The sequence below is a fragment of the Lissotriton vulgaris genome, chromosome 9 (assembly GCF_964263255.1).
Source record: "Lissotriton vulgaris chromosome 9, aLisVul1.2, whole genome shotgun sequence".
Taxonomy (NCBI): Eukaryota; Metazoa; Chordata; class Amphibia; order Caudata; family Salamandridae; genus Lissotriton; species Lissotriton vulgaris.
The window spans coordinates 186,605,430-186,628,509 of record NC_141697.1 but is presented as its reverse complement, the minus strand read 5'-3'; the positions used below and the strand labels follow the sequence as shown (position 1 = coordinate 186,628,509).

At 43.0% G+C, this 23,080-nt stretch overlaps 1 protein-coding gene across 1 annotated transcript in view; it reads left to right on the top strand.

The window, feature by feature from the left end:
- The window catches only part of MAP4K5 (mitogen-activated protein kinase kinase kinase kinase 5), a 577,489-nt gene that overhangs the window by 195,225 nt on the left and 359,184 nt on the right, over positions 1-23,080 (top strand). Inside the window, exons 12-13 of the mRNA XM_086937299.1 lie at positions 11,280-11,396; positions 15,297-15,378. Of these exons, the coding sequence (XP_086793425.1) occupies positions 11,280-11,396; positions 15,297-15,378 (199 nt within the window). The remainder of the gene's footprint in view (positions 1-11,279; positions 11,397-15,296; positions 15,379-23,080) is intronic.

The following is a 23,080-nucleotide window of genomic DNA, read 5'->3' as shown; positions in this document are numbered from 1 at the left end:
TGCATTACATGAGGACACATTCATTTTTGGTAGGCACAGGGAGATTAAGTGATTTGCCCAGAATCACAGGATGTTGAGCATCCTTGCCAAGATGTGAACCCTGTTCTCCAGATTTGAGGTCGGCCGCCCTAGCCGTTGGGCCAACTCCTCTCCCCTGATTGACTGATGACCGCAAATCTAAATTTAAAGAGTTGGTGTCAGCAACACTTATGATCGTCTGTCTGTCTATCTCTTTGGTTATCTATTCATTCACCCATCCTAAGGGGTGTCATGGAGTATGATCTTCCTACTAGTTCACATGCAACTAGCTAGACCTTTCATGAATTAATTACTGCTCTTAACCCTTTGGGAGAAACACAGTTCGACCCTAGTAATCCATAGAGAAATCTTACATGGTCAAATGTGTGTACCTTTTGATCCGAAGTCACTGACTGTACTGTATGCGTCGTTAAGTTTAGTAATGCATACTTGGCATTGCTGTGCAAATACACCCTGCCACTCCCTTTTCCTCCTTAAAGTAAAACTGAAGCATCTTTTGTTCATGTTGCCATGTACTTATTGGACGGATACACCCTTACCCTGGGATTGATAGCAGTCCTGGTCCTAAATAGCTTAGCCATCGAGGTTAGGGAAAGCATTATTAGCCAACTTGTCATTGATGATGTAGAGAAAACTAAACATAGTTTGATTTGTGCTGCAATGCCTTTTTAACAAAAGCATGCCCTATATGTACATATGTCTAACATGACATAAAACAGGCTTAGGCACAGTGCACACAATAGCCTGATGAATATTGCGTTGGTTAAACACCTTACTGTGCTGTGTGTTTCTCAGTAGATGTCTAAGCTTTCTTGAGAAAAAGCAGATTATTCTCTACAATGTGTTGTGCGGAGTAGTAGCTTCTTTCTTTAACATGTCGTCCCTAGTCACACAGTGCCTTGATGTGTACAGGTAGATTAGCGACTATTCTAGGACCTGGTTCACAAGACCCAGGCAGCCTTGAGCCTCTACATAATTTCACCAGCTATTAGTATTTAACACCAGTATACTCAAACTGCTGTTAGCGTATTCTCAAAATCTCACAAACAGATGTTCGGTGATGAGAGATATCTTTTCTGAACAGCTCACCTCAGAGAAGCACGATTTGCCTTCTTCTTAACAATTTTCTGGAAAGTTGCCAAATAAAGGCAGAGTCTTTCCTAACGGAAATGCATCTTCATGGCCTGCATCCAGGTATATGATCTGGGTTGTACAAAGTCCTGGCTAATACTTTAACAATTCTTAGAGTTTATGGAGTGGTGCTAGACACAGAGATGGAGACAGCTTTCCCTCTCAAGGAAGGAGCCCAAGATACACTGAATATAGTTCCAATGTCTCAAACAGATGCAAAACTGATAGTGAAAAGGTTTCTGTTATGAGATCTTCATTGATATTCATAAATAGTTCCACATTTTCAGCAGAATTTTAGATCACTGACAAAAAGACTGTTCTCTTCTAATAAAATACAATGTTTTAAAATATTCCTGTTTCATTTCAGCATTAACTGTTTCTGAGGAAATACGATCCGAATTAGAAATGTATCTATATTATAACTAGGCTGTCTGGTTTTAGGTTTAAACCTATTATAACTGATAAAACCCAGCCGGAAGAGAAATAGCCCTTACCAGTTTAAACATATAAACCTGAAAAAAACCCTGCACAACCACAAACTAAATGCCATTCTAAGAAAGGAAAAGGAGAGTGAAAGTCATTTTTATGACTTCCTAAAGATGTAACCTTGTTATATAAACTAGCAGTAAGAAAGACTGGCCTAACATTATTCTGCTTGAGTTTTGTTGTTTAGGGATGTCACTAAAACATTGTTTCTTCTTCCTTTTTTCAGTTTTGTGGTCTTTGGTCTAAAGATACGGGGGTTAGAAGCATGTATTAGGTGTTGTTTATTTATTTTATAAACTGCAGAAAATCAGGAAATATGAAAATCATGTTTGATTTTTTGGCTGTGTTTGAGTCTTCCACTGCTAGGAAAACTGTAGATTTCATAAGAATCTTTCCCAATATATACCATCACATTTACCCACAGAGAACAGGTAAAAACCCTTGATAAATCAGCCCCCTTTTATAGTGAGTCAGTATTGATAGGTGAATTGCAAAACACCCTGGGCTTTAAACATTCAATGCAAGCTATAGTGACAGGCATATGTGAAAAGAGTGCAGTCACAAAGCAGCTGGGATACTGGTGAAAACATGACACCCGACTTTTGGAAAACATAGAACGCTGTGTCACTTGGAATGCTGCTGCAAAAAGCTCTTACCAAGTTTAACAAAGATTGGAGTGATATTGTTTATATTTACAGGGATTCAGCAACGTATATGAAAAAGTTGTGTGATGACCTGTCAAAATTGATACCGGAGCTGAAATCCTTCCCTGCAAGAGATCCTTGCCACTTGTCCAATCTTCAGAGTTAATGAAGAATGCTATTGACTTTTTAGTCCATTCTGATGCACTTTTTGTTATGCGCAGAAACTAAAATGCAAATATTTCTCATTTTGTGCTTTGTCTGGCATCAAAGAAACAGTCAGTCCAACTGTGTCCCTTAGCTGGTGGTTCTCAGTCCTAGAGGCAATGATTGCTATATTATCCATGTGGCAACTGTTTACAGAACTTTTGCTGAGTGAGGATGCCAAAAGCAAGAAACGTGAGGATCTTTGGTCACATATTGATTGATAGTGATTTGAAAAAAGTACACTATCCCATTCTTAAATTTTTACAGGAAAGCATGACTTCTGTAGTGGAGATAATAAAAACACCGTTGTCTACTAAGTGTTCAGCATAATAGGTGTAGATGTGAAAAATCTCCTTGGGAGTAGGCTGGGCAACACTTTTAGTGACTTTGGCATTGCAACATTGTTCCATGTTAGAGAGTTTGCCACTTGGTAAGCAAAGAAATGTTGAGGAGCAAATCAGGAACTTTTGTTTTGCTATGCATGAGAAATAGTCCTTCACCAACCATGGCATTTCAAGTTAATGAAGCCTCACTGTGGAGCTCTACACAAGTTATAGATTCCTTCTGTAAAGGGAAATTTTCTCAGGAGTTTCAAAAGTGCTTCCTCATTTTTGAACGCTTCAAAAACTCTGAGGGCATATACTCCCAGTTCAATGCACATGTCGTAGAACTTGTTACAGAGAATAACAATCTTCAGGTGCACCAGTATTGGCATGGAAAGCTATGTCAGTGGCCAGAGTTAGAAATGTTTTTACTGGCTATTTTGCCATTGCCTGTCTCAAGTGCCAATGTTGAGAGGACCCTTTCACAGATAAAAGTTTACATGGAAAGGAAAGAGCGAGCGTGCATGACCAAAGACTCACTGAAGAAGTATTGTATGGCGTACTACGATAAGTTTGATTGCAAAAATGTATTTGGCCCTAATATACACTGTATGTACACTGCCTATATACCATGCACCATCAGTCAGAAAGCAAGCAATAATAAAAGCAAAACATTCCTTAAACACCGGAAAAATACTGTTTCTGTTGTTTTTAATGCACGAAAATGTGTAACCGCTGATAATCACTGTTTTTTTAAGGTATTGAAAACACTGAAAAAAACACTAGAATTTACCAAAAATAGAAACTGAAAACAGGACAGACTAATTATAACAAAGTAAGGCTGGATCATCCCTTTCATAATAATTTTTAAAACCGAAAAGGGGAAAGAATTTAAGGCAGATGAGGCCCGATAAGTTACAATAGCAGGAAATTGGAAGTTGCTACTTCAAGAGAGCCAATAATCTTGCTTTCCTGTATTATAGAGCATTAGCAGTTTAAGTTTCTTTATTTGTGTGTTCCAGTAAGCTGGATTTCCAAAGCAGGAACCTATTTCGCTTCCCTTTATTCTCCTGAAAGGTGGCTTCAAAGAAGGAGGTTCTCGAAATTACCCCAGAAACATTGAATTTCTCCAAAAGAATCTTCTCATGAAGAGAAGCCAAAGTTATCTACCTGTCAAAGGAAATTATCTTTTATCCAGCTGTAACACTTATAAACAAACATTTTCACATTACTGTTATCTGAAAAGAAGTTGCCCTGCTTTTTAGCCAAATGTTACTCTCCCAAACATCATGACATCCCAGACAGGGATGCACCTGTGAAGTCTCCATTTGAGAAATGTATGCAGACTTTAACTACATTTCCTCCATGGATTCTACCACTAAACAACAATATGACTCTCCATAAGGTGTTAGCCAGGATTGCTACTGAGCTCTGTATTCCTTTAGTATGCACCAATTCTGGTTGGCATTGTTCATTAAGATGCTTTAACATAGTTTACCATATTAGCCATTTGGTTACTTGGTCTTCTGCAGTTGGCCATTGAGTTATTAGCACCTGCTACAACAAAGCTGGCTACCCTACACCTGTTGAAGTATTGTTGACCACCAGAGCATGATCTGCTTTTTCAGAGGATATCTTCGTCGCCAGATTTAAATATCATATCTGTAGTAAACAATAGCTATTCCTTACCACTTTCTTCACATACATTCCCAGAAATTGAACGACAGAAGATTGCTGCTCTAGTACTGCTCAACTTGTTGCTAGGTGAAGGAAGCCCCTTTGCGAAGTACGCACCCCTTTTCCTGAAAGATCGAAAATACACTTTTCAAGATCTCTCTGTGGTGCGCATATGTTGCCGTGGTATATTTATTCACCGTCCATCTTAGTTAAGGGTAATAAGCTTGGGAACTGACACCAACTTTCAATGTGGAGTGTTGTCATTAGTGGGAAAACGTTGAATACGGGAGAGATGTAAAACATGGTATAATCGCAGGAAGGAACGTTTAAATAAGGGTTACCGTTTAGTCTTGAGTTCAAGGTTTAATGCTGTTGTTTTTTAATATTGTAGTGAATCCCTGATGAAGGGCAAAGAATATGGCCGAAATGCATTGGATATAACACTGAAGATGTTTCTATAATATATATATGTCTTGTTCTAGTAAGAAAAGGCCTGGGTGGGCAATCTGCGACATTTGAAGTGTTAAATATATATGGATCGTCTCCCATGCGATTGTTTACAATAATGTTTCAACAAGGTTTAAAACTCTCATGACATCGGATGAATAAAACAATTTGAACTTGAAAAATGAAGTAACCTTTTGTGTAAAGCAGTTCCGCTGTGCATCCAATAGGAGCGGGATGCCCCTACTCTCGTGTGTGTTTAACTAGAGTGGTTGTTAGGCAAACAACACTATTATCAGGACTGCATGCAAAATAACAAAATTTCAATAGATTTAAACAAGCAGATAAAAAAAGTGGTGTGTATTTCGTCACTCTTGATAGAAATACCTTTGTTTCAAAAGACCTTACTTTGTAGGACAAATTCAGGATGCTGACTCTGACCCAGGTCCTTAATTCGAGGTGAGTGGATGGTGTCCTTGGCCACACACATTAATTTATCTGTCCTACAGCACCACTCTCTGTTTCTCTGCTTTGTTAAGATCTCTCAGTTCTGCCTTAGCCCCTATGGTGTTTATGAAGGTGATGATGGTAGTTAGGAGTCAGAGTATTCCCATACCTCTATAACTGGCTGTTGAAGGCGAGTTTGTCACAGACAGTTACAGACCACCTGCAAAGGGTCATCTTGGTCGGCTCTTCCCAAGAGTTGTCGATGAACAATCAAAAATCTCACCTTTGGTGAGTGCAGGAGATTTCCCTTTATAGGTATCATTTTGGACATGATGGTGTTCAGCGCCTTTGTGTCTCTGTCCCAGACAGTTGAGCTATTATCCTGATATTTCAGGCTTTGTTCCAGCCCTGGATGGTCTTGAATCTTCTTGATCTCATGACATCATGTATTCTAGTGCCCCGCGCTTGTTGGCAAATGCAGGCTGTGCAGTGGAACCTCCATTTTCTGTGGGCGCAGCACTGGGAATTTCTCATGGACAGCTGAAAATGGAGGTTCCACTGCACAGCCTGCATGTGCCGAAAAAGTGTGGGGCACTCAGACGAGATAGCTTGTGGCTTCCAGTAGCAGATAAAGGATTGCAGCCTAACTTGTGGAAGGTAGTTCTCAATACCCAATCTAAAGCTCACACTGGTGACTGATGCAATGGTTTTTTGTAGGGCATGTCACCTGGGAAAAGTGGGGATCAGATGCCTTTGGTCACCACTACAACAGAGGCACCACATGAATCTTCTGCAGCTGCATGTCATCCAGTTTGCTCTCAAGGCCTTTCTGCCTTCCATCAAGGGCAGTTTTGTACAAGTTCTGTTGGATACCTCGACCGTCATGTGATACTGCAGCAAACTGTGTTGGTTCATAGATGCTGTTCTGGGAGGTGCTGAGGTTGTGACGCTAGCTGCACCTTCAGGGGATTTCCTTGACTGTCAGCCATCTGATGCGGTTCTTGAAAACCAGAGTGGACAAGCTAAGGCGGCATCATATAACTGATCATGAGTGGTCTTTAAAATCTGGAGGTGGTTCAGGGCGTGTTTGCGCAGTGGGTCATGCCTTTGCTTACTGTTGAGTTTTTTTTAACTTTAAGGTTTCAGCCTCATTGTTCCATTAGAGACTGGTTTCACCCTCCATAGGAATCCCTTTGCCTTTACAATTTCTTTCCCAGCACTGCCACTTACAAACTGGTTCTGAAGAAGGTCAGTGGAGACCGCTCATTCTAATAGTCCTCGACTGGTCTCAGATTGTCTGATACACTGACCCCCTGAGTCTGAGTGTCTCTCCCCCACTCTCCCTACCTCTTTAGAAGGACTTGCTCTCCCAACAGTATGGCAGAGTGCTACACCCATACCTCGACAATCTACACCTTCATGCAAAGAGACTGACCTGAACTCGCTGAGTGGATTCAGTTGCCCAAGAAAGTAGTGGATGTCATCTCGGAAACGTTCTTCTCATTCATGAAGTTGATCTATTCTGGACGCTGGGCAAGCTACATTTCCTGCTGTGATGCTGCCTTTTCCGCTACAGACTCAACTTTGCTATGTTCTCCTGTTTGTCCTGTCTTTAGCCTTGTAAGGCTTTTGCATGGGCACAGTTGTGTTATTTGCTGGGCCCCTCCACGTTTGCCAGATCAGCCTGTTTATTTAAGTTATCAGTTGTGATGTGTATATATATATATATATATATATATTTTTAAATAGTGCTTTAATATTTTTTTCCCCTTGTGCCCTTTATAATGCTACACGGCGACCTTGATACGGTTTGAATTTTTCTGGATTTACATGCTGTACATTCCACCATCTAGTGTTTAGCCCCTGAATTTGTCTCCTTGAGTCCCTTAAGTTTAAATTTTGTTTAAATTGTCGGTGACCACTTGGTGCTATATCACTCCTTGTGTGATGTCAGATGTACGCCTTGGAGCCTCTTCTCCTGGCCGCCATCTTTAGATTGTGTTCTGCTGTTGGCTGTGGAAGGACAGCCAACAGCTGCAGAATGGACGAAGAAAAGAAAGGAAAGTTTTTCTCCAACAGAGTCAAGGAGTCACCGAAAGTTGGAGGAATTTAACCAGACTACCAACAGACATCTTGTAAGATCACCAAGACACCAAGGAAATCTGGAATACTTCGAAGATTTTGCCTCAGTTGCCACCACAGGTTTGCACCTGAGGATAGCCATGATATGTGCAGTCTTTGTCTCTCGAAGGATCACAAATCAGAGTGGTGTGAAACTTGCTCGAAATACCAGCCTACGACCCTCTGAAGGCAAGAGAAAAGCAGAGATTGGCCCATTACACTATGGCGTAACCCCAGCACAAGCGGGGATTGTTTACTGTCTGGGGCTTGCCAAGTGATGAAGAAAACCCTGAAGAACCTGATCTAGCACAAGGGGAAGGCTGCTACGGTGGAGTCATTGAGGTCAAGAAGGAAATGAAGTCAAGGCTAAATATGGTGACCGAAAGAAATAGCAGGTCATGCAACAAGGACACAATATGGCTGAACCAAACTCTTTCAACTTGAAGCACTCAAAGGCATTCATGATACCGAAAACTCTGGCAATCAACAGGAGGCAAAGGCAAAATGAGGCTCATGGGTCAAGACCAAAAAATACAGTCTGAACAAAAGTTTGGAACTGGCCTCCACTCTTAAAGGAGATCAAGAACACAGGTGGTATAAGGAGCTCTGTAAAATCAGGCTTCAATGCCCAAAGGAGCTTGAAAAGCTCAATGCTTAATAGAAGGCCCTTGATGCCGATCAATAGAAACAACCAGCTCATCAGTACTGATACACAATATAAGGGTGTCGGGTACGACACCTACAGACAGCTACCCTGAGTATGGCAGCCTAGCATCTGAGAAAATTGAGTTTTTCACCTGGGCCCACCTGTAAGGGCCATGGAGGCCAACTGGAGTGTCCTATTTTTAAGAAGTTTTATATAGCGCTAGCCTGATCGGAAGGTATCTGAGCGCTTCACATTAAGTACAAAGCAGTGCAAAAGAAGGCAAACATGGTACAGTAAGGAGTACATTCAGGCTATGAATCGTTAGAGAGGATGCTAACGAGTTCTAAATACAGAGTCTTGACAACCGCCTCGACTTGAGGAGCAGTGACGTTTAAAACACTCCGAGCTACTCCTATCTGTTCGATAGGGAGCGGTCGAGGAAAAGGATTTCGAGTTGGCTTTTGAATTTGGGGAAGGAAGGAATAGTTCTGGTTTGGGGGGCTAGAGTTCCATATCTTGAGCGCATTTCCGGCAAAGGATCTGACTGCAGTTATTTGTTTTCGTGTTTTTAGCGGGATAAGAAGTAGAGTATTAGAGCTTCTGAGAGTCCTGTTCTGACCCGCTTTATTGAGTGTGGACGCCAAATATTCGGGTTTGCCTGTGTGAAGGGCTTTCTGTGTGAGGAAAGCTGTTCTAAAGTTCGCCCGCATTTCAATTGGTAGTCACTTGAGTTCTTTTAGTGCCGGAGAGATGTGATCAAATTTCTTTATTACAGTGACCATTCTGGCGGCCGCGTTAAGGGATGTTTTCAGAGGAGCAAGATGAGTTTTGGCTATTCCCGAGTTGATTGCATTTCCATAGTCCAATTGAGACAACACCAATGCTTGGGTGGCTTGTTTGAGGTCTTTGGGTGGAATGTAAGGTTTAATTTTGTTTAGTAGTTTCAAGTTAAGGAGAGCACTCTTTGCTGAGATCTTAATGTGTATGGTCAAGTCTAGTTTGGTGTCTAGCGTGATTCCTAGTGATTTAACTGAGTCAGCCAAGGTGAGGTTTCCATTGAGCGCATCGATATCTTTTAACCATTCAACCATTTGTGGATTCTCTTCTTTGTTCGCGATGAGGAGTAGTTCTGTTTTGTCCCGGTTCAGCTTTAAATGGTTGCTTGACAGCCAACATAGCACTTCCTTTAGTGTTTCATTGAGTCTGTGAATGTCTTTAGAAGAAGAGATTTCCAAGTAGAGTTGGGTATCGTCAGAGTAGAGGTGAAAGGGGATGTTAGCTTTTATCAGTAGGGTGGTGAGGGGTTCCATGTAGATATTTAAGAGTTGGGGGGAGAGCACAGATCCTTGGGGCACTCCCCTCTTGACTGGGTGAAGGTCGGATTCAAAGCTTCTGATTTTGATTCTTTGGGAGCGGTTGTGCAAGAATGAAGAGAGCCAGTTGAAGACCACGTCAACGAGTCCGGCCCTTTCTTCAGGAGCTTTGAGGAGAAAATTGTGATCGACCGTGTCGAATGCCGCTGATAGGTCTAGGAGAATGAGGAGGCAACACTGGTCAGAGTCCAGAGATTTGTATATATCAACAATTACGTTGAGGATTGCAGTTTCTGTGCTGCACCCTTTCCTGAATCCCGATTGATGTGAGTCGAGTAGGTTGGTATTGTCTAAGTGTCGGGTTAGTTGGTGGAGAACACATCCTTCTAGGATTTTGGAAAGAAGAGGAAGGTTAGAGACCTGCCTGAAGTTCTTTAAGTCATTTCTGTCCAGGTCTGGTTTTTTTTTAGCAGTGGAGTGACTTGTCCAACTTTCAGACAGTCTGGGACGACTCCAGTTTTTAGGGAGCTGTTGATAATCCTGCACCACAGTGGGGCTAGGGAGAGTTTGAGTTTCTGGGTGAGTTGAGCCGGAAGGGGGTCAAGGGTATGAAAGGTGGAGATAAGTTTGACTATCTCTTCTTCTGGAATGGGCTGAAAGAGTGACCAGGGTTTATTAGTGGGCGGGGGGCGCTACTAAGCACCCCACCGTGTCTGCTATGGGTAGGGCAGTTGGTGATCAGAGATCGTTCGATCTTGGAGATCTTGTCATTAAAGAAGTTAGCGAAGTTGTTGTATCGTTCTTTGGAGGCCCGCCCCAGGGAAGTGTTGGGTTTGGAAGTTTGCTGTCTAATAATCCTGAAGAGTTCCTTAGGTCTGTTTTTTGCACTCTCCAGAGCAGAGCGGAAAAACATAGATTTTTTTGTTCTTGATGTGATTGTTGTATTTCTTCTGGATAGTTCTGAGTTTGTCACGCTCACAGGTAGTGGGCAAGCTCCTCCAGCGTCTTTCTGCGGCTCTTAGTTGTCTCCTTTCTTCATTAGTGTCAGAGTCGAACCAGGATCTGGATGGAATGGCTTGGTCAAGGGTGTTTGGGTGCCGGCCATCTGTCGGGTGGCTACACAGGCATCTATTCAAACTTTGACCCAGCAGTACTACTTTAAGACTCTCTGGTCCGCATTCAGCGCCATTTTGCAAGCATATTCCTTTGGGATTTCCTGAAGTGAAGTCTAGTACCCAGACTCTCCACCTTTTGGCATTAATTCAAAAGGTGAAGAATCAGCATTTAGAAGTAGGTATAAGAATACAAACCGCAGATTCCACATCGGACCTCCCTGTTCTGTGAAACTGTCTTCTAGATGTTAAGGTCCCAGTTTAGATTTTGCTCACTGTCATGGTTCTCTATTACTGATGTTCCACTTGGTTTGAAATGTATGTCAGTGCAAAGGGCGGTACGATATATGCTCCTTGCTGTCCTTTCCGGAAGCGGAGTAAGATTGTTGTGGAGGCTGATGGTGCCACCTACCAGCATGTGTGAGCAACTGCAAGAAAGATTTCGGAACCCTATTTCCTGCATGTGGAAACGACTGTTAATGTCCACCCGAAAGAGTTTTTACGTAGGTAAATAACTGTTTTGCTGTTTTTGAACTGTTTATATTTTGTGTATAATATCACTGAAATTAAGCTGCAATAAAATGGAAAAAAATGCTGTAGAATAAAAATGTGCAGTGCAACTAAAAAGATGTGGTGAAAAGAACAACTAGTCCTGTTGTTTTCTAACGGAGAATTTGTTTTTTCTTTTTCAGCATAGCTTTGTTTGTCAGGCTGGTATCTCTAAAGCTTTAGCCATCGAATTGCTGGACAAAGTAAATAACCCAGAAAGCCATCAGCATTATGTGGAAGCAGACGAGGATGATATTGAGGTGAGTAAAACGTGGTTATTACTGATAGGAGTACTTCTCCATTGGCATGTTTCAAAATGGTCAGGGGTCTTAATTATGGGTGGTTGCTTTATGAAGTGCTATGATGAAGTGAGGTCTGCAATTTGGAGCACCTTAAAGACTAACTTTTATTGAAACATTTAGTGGTAGATGGCGTAGCATACTGCTATCAATTTTGGCGATCTTTTCTTTGTAGAATTACGGTATGATGTCTTATTTTCCATTTTATTCTGTGGCACGAGTAGGTCTTGTAAAAGAAAACAGTATTTGCCAGGTTCCAATGTGTTTCTGCTTCTAAAAGAGTATCTTTTTATTGCTGCTGTGAAGAGGTGCATTAATGCAAGGTTTACCACTTTCAGATCCTTTTTGGGCATCTCTGGTTTGAGTGAATTGTTTTCTATCGGAGTTCATAGATAGTCCTGCACCAAAGTGTGTTTAGCTTATGCCTCACAGTTTGTTTTTGGAGAGGCTGGTGGGTGCAGATGTTGATCTTGGTTTTATTTTTTTGGTGTGGTGGCCGGGGGGGTGCTCTGCATTGTGTTACGTGATGGTGTATTAAGTTTCCATTAAATGTGTCTACAGGGTATTCCTTGAGAGAGGACTGTTGGTTTGCTATTGTTGATAGGCCATAGACTGTATGGTGAGGTAGTATGCCTAGGGCTTGATGCACTGTTTTGTGGGGAGGGTGTTTATGAAATAATAGAGTGTGGCTTTCCTTTTTTTTATGAGGCATACTGTCCAATAGGTTTTGAATCCTGTTCAGAACCAGAAAAGCTTCCATGGGCCCTACATGCCAGTAGGTGGCGCCATTGCATCCACTGTGATTCCCTCCTGCTATGGACTTGACAATATGTAACCATAGATTGGAGCCACTCCTTCTCACTGACGTCAGTTCCTTTTTTCCTGAACCCTTTAACGTGGATCCGGAGCACCACTCATCTGTATTTTGTTTAACTTAAAACAACTTTTAGTGAACAGCATTATTAGGAAGTGTAGTAGGGATATAGCCTTGGAATGCTATACTAGTTATGGGTCACAAGCATATCATATTTCTGTGTGTGATGTGTGGGACTGAAGTATGAGTCCAAGCCTTGCAGTAAATACTACCGTATATACTCCGTGATTAGGAAGTGGGAGGCCAAGATGTACATGGTAGAGCATAAAAAGCGGGGGCCTTCCCTCTTGAGTTGAAACCATAGGACAAGACGTTGTAGAATATAAAAAATCACCATAAAAGGGACTTTCGATATTGTTGGGCTGAGTCCTCTAGTTGGAATTGGCTGGATCTGATTCGGGCTTCCTCTGATCACATTCACATCTTTGAAAAGAAGCTTCTGAGTTCACCAGACCACCTTCAGATCTGCAGAAAGTTGCAAACTTCATAGAGGCTGTGCAGCAAATTTTCAATGAGAGACTGCCTCTCTGGTGTTCCTTTGGCAGCCTCCAGTTGTTCTTCAGCTGTTGGCTCTACTCTGGGTGCTGACTGACCCTGCCAAGGGATCGCCACTTTATCCTTTATCCTGAAGAAACCCAACTTTTACCCTGGCAAGGAAGCCAATTACCAGCATATCACTTTATTGCCAGCTTTGGGGAAGATTCAGGAGAAAGTGGTGGCCAAACCGTGTTCCTGTTCCTTTGAAGGCTAGGACACCACATTCAGCCATCTGTGGAAGTTGGGCTTTCGTCCTGGGCACTGAATCCACCCGTGATGAATCCAAGGCCATTATGAATAAGGAGGATGGGAGAAGAGTCATCCTTTTGGATATGTCGCATTTGATTCTGTATATCATGAAATTTCTTTCTGAGATTGGTGGACATTGGTTTAGGATGTACTCTTGTTTGAAGTACATTCTGATCATCCAGATGGTCATTCCTGCCCTTCAAGTCTGCCAAGGTAGATGTAACCTGTAATGTATCTCAGCTGTCATCCTTTTCTCCAATTAAGTTTAATTGTTATGTAAGCCCTGAATCTTTTACTGTCAGAACCCTTGCCTGCAGTTCCCTTCTCTAATGATACCCAATTGCTGGTCACACTTGTTGATGTTCCAACATCTGTGTTGAAATGTAAGCACTGTTTTACAGTAGTCTGGCAATTGATGAGCCACAACTATTTTTAACCGAATGCCACCAAAATTGAGCTTTTGTTAACAACATATTTTGCAGGGGCTACCCTCTTTGTCTAGGAAGTCTTAGTATACCCAGTAACCATGTAAAAAAGGTAGAACGACTTGATCTTTTTAGAAATCAGAATGCTTCCATGTCTTTGACAGGCTAAGGCCGTCATTTCAGACTATTTCCGCACTCTGTGTTTCTTGAGCACAACACTTCCCTTCCTTCGTGAAAACAAGCGTCCTTTGATGGTCGCTGCCATTGCAGTATATAGGAATTCCAAGGCCTACTCCATGGGATTCCCGTATAGTGCTCATAACTTTGCAGTGAGAACTATTTTGAAGCTTCATAGTTCTGATCATTTTCCTAAAGCACAGAGAAGCCTGCACTGGGAGTAGAACACACAACTTAAGCAGGTTTGGAGTGCCCGTAGTAGGGTTTTTATGGCATAAAGTCTGAACTTGCTGTCATGTTCAAAAAGTATTCCCCCACTCAGGTGCCAGAGAAAAGAGCCCACCGGCGGCAATTTGTTCCATTACCTGTCACACTGTCGAACAATCTAACCCACACCCTAAAGACCAACAGTTAATTTGACATCAGGTGATCGGAATTCTAAACCCCAATTATGAGACTTCAAAACTCAGTCCAATATTTTAAACACTACAGTCTGTGAAAGGCTCTCCACTTTCTGGCATCGGGTTTCGTAGGTTTAGTCTTAGCTGCAGAATGTTTGGTATGTGGAACCCCTTTATACACCAGAAGTGTGTAGCTCAGTAGAAGTTAAATGTTAACACCATTAGAGCATGACTTTGCCAACTTTGATAGCTCAGTTCCTGATGTGTGCCTGGCCTTTGCATTATTTCATGAATATGTTAAAAGCAATCATGATTTGAGGTAATGTTTCATCTCTTGTGATTGTACAGATTAGGATGAGGCTGCTTGAGACATTGAGTTTTACAGTATTTCGTTAAGCCTGGTGTTATACCTCTCCTAGATGGTCTACAATTCAGTCCATGTGGCGAGGGGTTCTTTCCTAACTTCAGTTAATGAATCTCAATTTAAAAGATTTTCCATCCAAGGGCCTGGTCTTGAGTATGCATTCTTAGACAACATTATCACTCATACTGTATCTCAGAACTGATGTGCAATTGGAGCAGGCTTTACCACTTCTCCCTCAAGTCTTTCTGTAACTTATATGAACTATTCACTTTCTCCTCCTGTGCTTTTCTCACAGTTCATGTTTACAACTCTTTTCTAGAAGGTAAATATAATAATGGAGATCCCAAGATGGAGCACATTTTTTCCCTGTACTATTTATATACATTTCCTACATGGTATAGTGCTACTTGCCATCAGTTATGTAGCATTAGTTCTCATTGTGCATCCTCATCATATTTGTAAGAATCCAACCCACGCTTCATGCTATCTCACCTTTCTGGCTGCAGATTAGAATGTAGATAGCTCCAGTTGGTGCAGGTTATTGTGGAAATACTTTTAGTGTGAAAATTATGAAGTTGAGTGGCGCATGATTTAATGCATTACAGACCTGGCATGCCTAGGAAATAGGAAAGTCAATGGACATCCTCGAAGCGGAACTATGTTACTTGTGGATTTGACAAGTTTCACTTCCATATCATCTATATCTTGAGAATTTATGGGACTTGTTGATTCCTTGTACTGACTTTTGGATTTCTGAGGGTTAGTTTATTTGTTAAGATGCACACAGTGTGTAAAGGGTCCACTAATATGTATATTTCTTGTTCCCAATTACAGCCACTGCCAGTCGCTATACGTCGTACCATTCGTTCGTCAAACAAGAGCTCTAGAGCAGAAAGGACTGCTTCAGAAATAAATTGTAAGTTGAAAGTACCACATTATATATATATGGTTTTTTTTATTTGAAGTTTTTGTTATGCAATCAATGCAATAATATCAGTTTTTTGTTATACAGTGACATAACTAAAATAAATAACAAATATATCTATCTTTAGACCACAGGAAAACCGACATCGTATAACAGAAGCATTATAGATTATACCCAACAAACAGACCAGGCAGCATCTATACAGTAACTGTGTCGTCTTGTGCGTCTTGAAGATCATATAGAGCATGGCCTCTTTCTCATGTCGTTGCAACCCCCTGCGTTGCCCTAACAATAGAGCGGTAGACACCAATTTTCTTAACAGACCAGGATAAATACCTGTGTCCAGAACAGGGTCACTTTGTGGCACTGCCATGCTATATGAATTACGTTTGCTTCTGGGTGCAAGCATGGCTAGCAGTTGCTGTCATCTGTTTCTCCCTGTCGCGGTCACTTCTGCTAGGGCATAATATACCTTGTGTGCAAATGTATACTCTATTAATCTATATTTCCCTTTGGGAGACATGTCTTTGGTCTGGTGATTGCTTGTCTGAAATCTTAATACTGTGTGTGTGTCTGTGTGTAAATATTTATATGGATGTGTTTTTTTAATTGGTGAGAGGCCCCCAAACACTCCCATTTTATTATAAAAATATATTTTGTATTTTAATGGGGAAAATCCCCCCACCAAAACCCTTACCCACCCCTAATCCCTCACCCACCCAATACCCTTACCCACCCCTAATCCCTAAAAAGATCCTTACAACCCTATGCCCCTACCCTACCCCAAACTAAAACCTAAAAACACCCACACCACCCAATACCTTTACCCAAACAATAACTATATTTGCGCCCTGCCATGCATTGCTTATGATATCACATATTACATCACCCCCCTCCTTTTTTATTTTCAAATACTTTTTTTTTTATTCTACAAATTTCGTCGCTGGGGTGGGCTTACCCGGTTTCTGTGATGGCTTTGGGAGGGGATCCAAGCTGCCCCCATCCCCATATTGTATGATTTCGAATTGGGGGTGCACTCCTGTGGCCGTTTGAGGCTCTGGGCCACATGACTGCTCTCCTTTTTGACAAATGTTGGCCCCGGGGGTTGGCTCCCACTGGCCCCATGACCGCTTCGGCAAGGGGGCGGCTCCTTTTCCCATATCAAAGGAGTTCGTCCCCAGGGATGGGTTCCACGGGGCCTGGGATGGCTCAGGGAGTAGGGCAGTGGGGCCCTTTCCCTTTATTCATTAATTTTGGCCCGGGGTGGGCTCCCTGGGGGTTCATAATGGCATGGGGAGGAGGGTTCCATGCCCCTATACCATTATTTTTTTTTTTGAAAAGCGCCCCAGATGCCATTTTCTTTTTTGTTACCATCCCTACCCTGCCCTCTATATTATTATAATTATAAATAGATTTTTTTTTTACATGTTCAGGACAGATGACTACGTCCCTGAGTCCTGTAATGGCTGGCAGCAACATTAGGATACAAAAGGGGATGATGGACTGAGCGTTTGAGCAAATCAAAAACTCACCCCCAGTCAACTGATCTGGGTTTAATCCATCACCATTCTTTAGTTCACTCAGCCACCCCAGTTCAGACATGGCCATAAGCAAATCAGTCTGACCCTGTGCCTCATGGAAACAGTCCAGCCCGAACTGCCAAGTCATGTCTTCTCTGGACCGGAAACAAGCATCCTGGGACCAGTTTCGGATTCATAATCCTAATCAGCCAGGCTATCTTGAATACAGTGGCCAAGTGAGCAAGGGACTCACGTCTGAGCATACCCTGCCAATTTAGGGCGAACAAAGCGATACAAAAGGGGATGATGGACAGAGCGTTTGAGCAAATCAAACACTCACCCCCAGTCAACTGATCTGGGTTTAATCCATCACCATTCTTTAGCTCACTCAGCCACCCCAGTTCAGACATGGCCATATGCAAATCAGTCTGACCCTTTGCCTCATGGGAACAGTCCAGCCCGAACTTCCAAGTCATGTCTTCCTTGGCCCGAAAACAAGCATCTTGGGACCGGTTTCGGATTCATAATCCTCATCAGCCAGGCTATCTTGAATCCAGTGGCCAAGTGAGCAAGGGACATTATCCTCCTATTTCTGGCAGCCAGTCAGAGTGGTTGGAGTCTGACTCCAGGAGGAGCAAGATGGTCTAGGGGCAATAAAGCTCCCTGGGCCCATCAGAGTGCTCCATTTTTTTTTTGCCGCTCTTGAGAGAATCTCTCGAGCCTATCTTGGACCCAACGGTCCATTTATGCAATTATTTTCCATCCTTAATTTCTCACTAACTACTGAATGGATTTACATGAATCATAAAAAGCACACTCCGCCTACCAAGATCCAGCTTCATGCCAAATTTGGCGTCATTCTGTTCAGGAATTTTTGCTGTAGCTCTGCCTAAAAAAGTCTATAGAAAATGCATGGGTATTTCGCGTTTTTGGACCCCACGTTTTTTGTTCGCCCCCACTTGTCAGTCACCTTGAAACTTTACATGCACAAACTAGTCAAAAAGTAGCACCGTTTTGGAAAGTTTTCTGGAGATTCGTCAAATGTGGTCAAAGTCAAAAGGAACACAAGAAATGCTTTTCCTGTGGAACAGTCAACCTAACTAACTACTTGGTGGCGACTGCCGCTGGGTAATATATCTATACTACTATAATAAAGGAAGAACTTTCAGCCTTTGAGGCGGGTAAACTCAGGAACCACAGCGCCAATCCACACACCCGATACACCGTTGGAATCGTCCGGGTGTGTAGATGGTTATAGGCTATATAAATGTAAAAAAAAAACGTTATTTAAAAAATTTACAGTAAAAAAAAAAGTAGTCCCTCCGAAGTAGCGCCGGCCGCGACGTGCGTACTCATGTCAGGAGCGCGGGGAGGAGCGGCATCCAGGAGCGTGACGAGGAGCGGCGGACATGGCGCGGGGAGGAGCAGTGACGTGAGGAGCAGCGGACAGGCCAGCAGCAGTGCGAGCAGCGGACAGGCTGGAGGAGCGGCGGCTGAGGTAAGGGAGCAGTGGAGTTGGCGTGGGGGAGGAGTAGTGACGTGAGTAGCAGCGGACAGGCCAGCGATCGTGCGAGCAGCGGACAGGCAGGAGGAGCAGTGGCTGAGGTAAGGGGACCCATGTCGGGGCAGGCGGGGGTCGGGGCAGGCGGGGGTCGGGGCGGGCGGGAGACGGGCAGGGTGGGGGCTCTGGCTGCTGGACAATGTCGGGGCGGGCGGGGTCGGGGAAGCCTCTTGCTCTCGGACAAGGTCGGGACGGGCTGCTAGTATATTAATAAAAACACACTTAGCCTTAAATTATTTACCTTTCTTGGTTAAGACATATGAGTGGTAAAGGCTGCACGATAAAGGCAAACTGTGGTAATAGATGTGTGGTAAATGCATTTTGTTGTAAAGACCGCATTGTAAAGGCTGCCTCCACATTTCTCATGAATAAAATTCCAGTGTTGGTCATTTGAGGTACCTATACACACCTGTCCAGGAATGATTTGTTAAATAGAAAAAACCCTTTTGTATTGCTGTCCATAGAGATCTGAAATGTGCATGATAAATGACAGAGAAAGTTGTGTACAGTGTGTGCATGCAGCAAACCCTTGCTCTCAAGACATTCACAGTCTGTTAAGTACTCCACTCAAGATGGATCCTCTATTTACTCTAGGCAGTCTTCTTTTTTTTTTTTTTTAAATACATGTCCTTAAGTTTTTTAAACTATAGGAACGTTTCAGCATCTTAGCAGGTTCAAAAGTTTTTTTTTTCTAACCAACTAAAAAGTTTTACTAGGAGCCGGGAAAGTTTAATATTGTATGCCATAAGTGGTCAGGAACATTCAACAAGAGCAAACATATAGACAAGTAAATTAATCATGACAACAAATGTAATATGTCCGGTATATTGAGCAATTGCATGACCAGTAGATTTGCAGTCTGGAAGGTAGTGCTGTAAGGGGTCATCCAAAGGGTGACCTATTAAAGATAAGACAGATGTAAATCTATTTGGATTGTCTTCTGCTTTCCAAATTGGTGAGATGGGCCCATATCCCCTGCAAGGATCAGCCTTCAGGCGAGGTATAGGACTTAATGGAAGTTTGACTTTTAGTGCATGTGAGGTTGAGCGTTCATATCCTCAGAAAACTTGACTCTCTCTCTGACAGTTGCTGTTATTATTTTCCATGGCACACTGATGCCAAGCCATAGACCACCATCGACTTGTGCTTAGACGGTCTCAGACCTTCGGTTTTTGGCCTGTCATTAGTCTGGCAGATGATAAAACTGGGGGATTTGCTAGAAAACAACGAGCTTGAATAAAGATTAACCTGGTCACATGTACTACAGTTAATGAGTATAGCAGCAAGTGTACATTTGTAATGTCTCCGTTGGATACGATCTTCCAAAACATTTTAATGTGTTTAAACATCCACCACATATGGCCTATATAGTTACATCCCCTCCAGCATGTCTCTGAACCGCCAAACATTGCCTTCAGTCTTACCTGTATCATATACCATATCAACATTCCTTTGCAGCACTTTCTCAACATTGAGTGCAAATGAAAGATTTGACTGCCCACTGCCAGATGGCTCTCCTTAGAGCTTTCAGGTATATCAACCTGACAATCTCTGGACCAACTCCTTACATATGTTTGTGACTGAAAGGGTTATCTCCTCTCAAGCTCTCTGTTTGTACTAGTCCATGAGTTTTTTACAAAATAAAATGTGCTTCTGATTCAGTATATTTGCAGCTCTAAAGAGAAGTGACAAGTGCCTCAGAGGCCAGGTCTCACTTTCTTTGCCCAGTGAATCGGTCTCAACTCACAATCTTGAACTATGCCACTAAATATCTGACCTGCACCAAAGCATTAATATTCACACTTATCCCACTGAACCCCTCCCTCCAACCGCTTCCAGCAACTTATGGACTTGGGTTTTTTCAGAATTGTCACACCATAGCATCTCAAACTGCTGTAGGGTTTTGATGTTGCTGCTGGTGTATATGCTATGTTCGTAGAACAGCACTTTGACTCCAATTCATTGATTTCAAGTCCCAATAATGTAACTGCCAGTACTCCTCAGATGTACAGTAAAGACTTCATTCCCCCTGCTGTCAAAGCTATGGCACTGTCAGTCCTTTGACCTCTGAGCCACTGTAAAATGAAGGCAAGACACATGAATACCAAGCCACCCATAGCTTTCATCAAGTCTCCCCCTTATGAACAAGGGCTGTAGATTGAGCATTCGAGTGTTGGAACTCAAAGAAATGGAAAAAAGTATTAAAATAATGGGGGCAATTTGAGCTCTTTAGAAAGTAAGGCTGACGAGTGAGTTTTAAATTTGTGTGAAACTGTAGGAGGTTCTTCTTCAGAGTTCCAACATATGGTTTCCTGTACAGCAAAGGTGTTCTTTCCTAGCGTAAAACCTCTCAGGAGTTTAGGCTAAGCAGGTTTGTGAGGCGGAGATGACTCAAATTTCTTGCTAGGGTAAATATCTTAGAGTCTGGGTCTGAAGATAGTGGCTTTGTGTACCAGTTAGACTTTCCAGCAGTAGGGAGATTCATCATCAACTCCAGACTCTAATTCACTAACTCGCTCTACTTATTCCTGCTCAAACATAATTTCCCTGGTGTCCAAGAGATCCTAAAAACTACTAGAAGGCTAGCATCCATGAAAAAGCACTCTGTATATATTACTAGAATATCGCGTTTGAAGTATCTGGCTACAAAAATATCATAGCCAAAATATCTACTACCACTAGATCATAAGTCAAGGTTACTTGTTTTAACTCCACTATAAATGTAGTCTGAGAAGATGTAGCTAAATAGATAGATTCAACTTTAAAGCACTTGGATGTAGAGTTCAGAATAGTAAATGTGTTCTTACCTTTATCTATACCTATACCTATGCTTATCTTCACAATATTGTGATGCTCAATATTTTGACTGCAACATTTATGTAGCAAGATATTTAAAAACGGGCCACACAACACTGAAAACAGTAAACTGGCTTTCCATCTGCACCCATGTCATCATTTGGTGCCTTATTCACTGAGTAACCCATAGAAAGGCCCATGACCACAATGATTTGTGGTAACCTGATAAAAACCTCCAGATCATTAAAACTGATTACCATTTCAAAGGATAAGCACACTTTGCAATCTTAGGATCTTGCTTTTGGCACTTATTCTTTATGGCGTTTCATGACCATGTGAGAAGTTGGCCTGATATGCAGTGGTCACTATTCTATTGATCACTATGTATCAGTCCAAACAACCCTTATTGATGATTGGTTGTAAGTCAACCTTATAGACCAGCTATCCTAGTAGCATGAACAAGAGCAGTCTTTAGGCTAAACTCTAGAGGGCGTGTTAAGCCAGCTGTTATACCATCACATATACCCCTTGATCACCAAGTGAAAGGACACCACACAAGTTGTTATGAAAATAAAAGGATATTTATTTAGAACACAACAGCCCAGGACTCTTTATGGGGACAGGGCGCTAAGCACAATACAAAGCTCTTAAAGAAATACTGAAAGTCGCACAATTTACGCAAATGCCCGAGGGGCACGGAAAACCATATACTACAAAAGTGGAATGCGAAATTACTAGCAGGGAAGTACTACTCTCGGAGACTTTGGAATCGCTAGGCCTACAATGCTGAACCCTTAGATTAGAAGCAGGAGGTCTAGGAACGCCGTGTGCAGAGTGGGAACTCTCACGCGTAATGCGGGACAAAGTCTATGGATACTAGTAAAGCAAAAGTTAGTGTTTTCGGGCGAACCCGACTAGGTAGGTCAAAAACGAAAGTGGATCTAGACACTTAGAGAGTTGTTCTACCCTGGAGCACCGAGGTACTCGGTTTACCTAGCGCAGGGGCTGCGGCTGCATAGAGTTCAAGTGTCGTCGGGAATCCTCGTTGACGAACCAGGAGCCTGAAGTGGAAGTTGCTGGCAGGCGACCAGTGAAGATTTTCCGGGCTAATCCAAGGACTGGGTCAGCTGAAGAAGAGTACCTGTAAGCAGAGGGGACCAAGTTCTGAATCACTAGCCTGTGATTAGGTGAGCACCAGGATGGCACCGGACGAGGTCACTCATGCAGGCGAAGAGGTGACACTAGATTCTGCTGCTGCACGGACCAGGGGCACTGATGTCGACCAGGCTGGAGGTCTGCGAGCTGTCCCACGTCGGATGTCTGCTGCTGGCGATGCTGGATCCGGTGAAGGAGGCAAGAAGCCTTGGCTACGGCAAGCCCACGTGGCGACACAAAATGGTGTCTTGGGTGGACTGGAGGGTCCGAGGAAGGTCCCCTTCAGGAGGAGACTAGGGCCAGTCTAGAGGAGCTAGACCAGCGGTGAAAACAACGTAGGTCGTCGTCTGGAGGGTCACTAGCCAACGGGCAAGTGACCGGACAACGTAGCAGCAACCCAGGAGCAAAAGGGCCCCACGCAGATCTGGTGGATGCTGGGGGGCTGGTCTTCGGTGCTCGTGCTGCTTGGGGTTGGGGCTTCTCTTACCCCAGTGCACCCACTCGAGGGTCCCTCGGTGGTCGTGCTGGTTCAGTGTCGTGCTGGTTCTGATGATCGCCGGGTCCTCTGGTCTTGTCGCACCTACGGGTCTCAGCTGTGCTGTAGAGGCAGGTTGAGGTCAGAGAGGGCAGGGAGTCCGGGTCTCGTCGAGCTGAGCAGTCT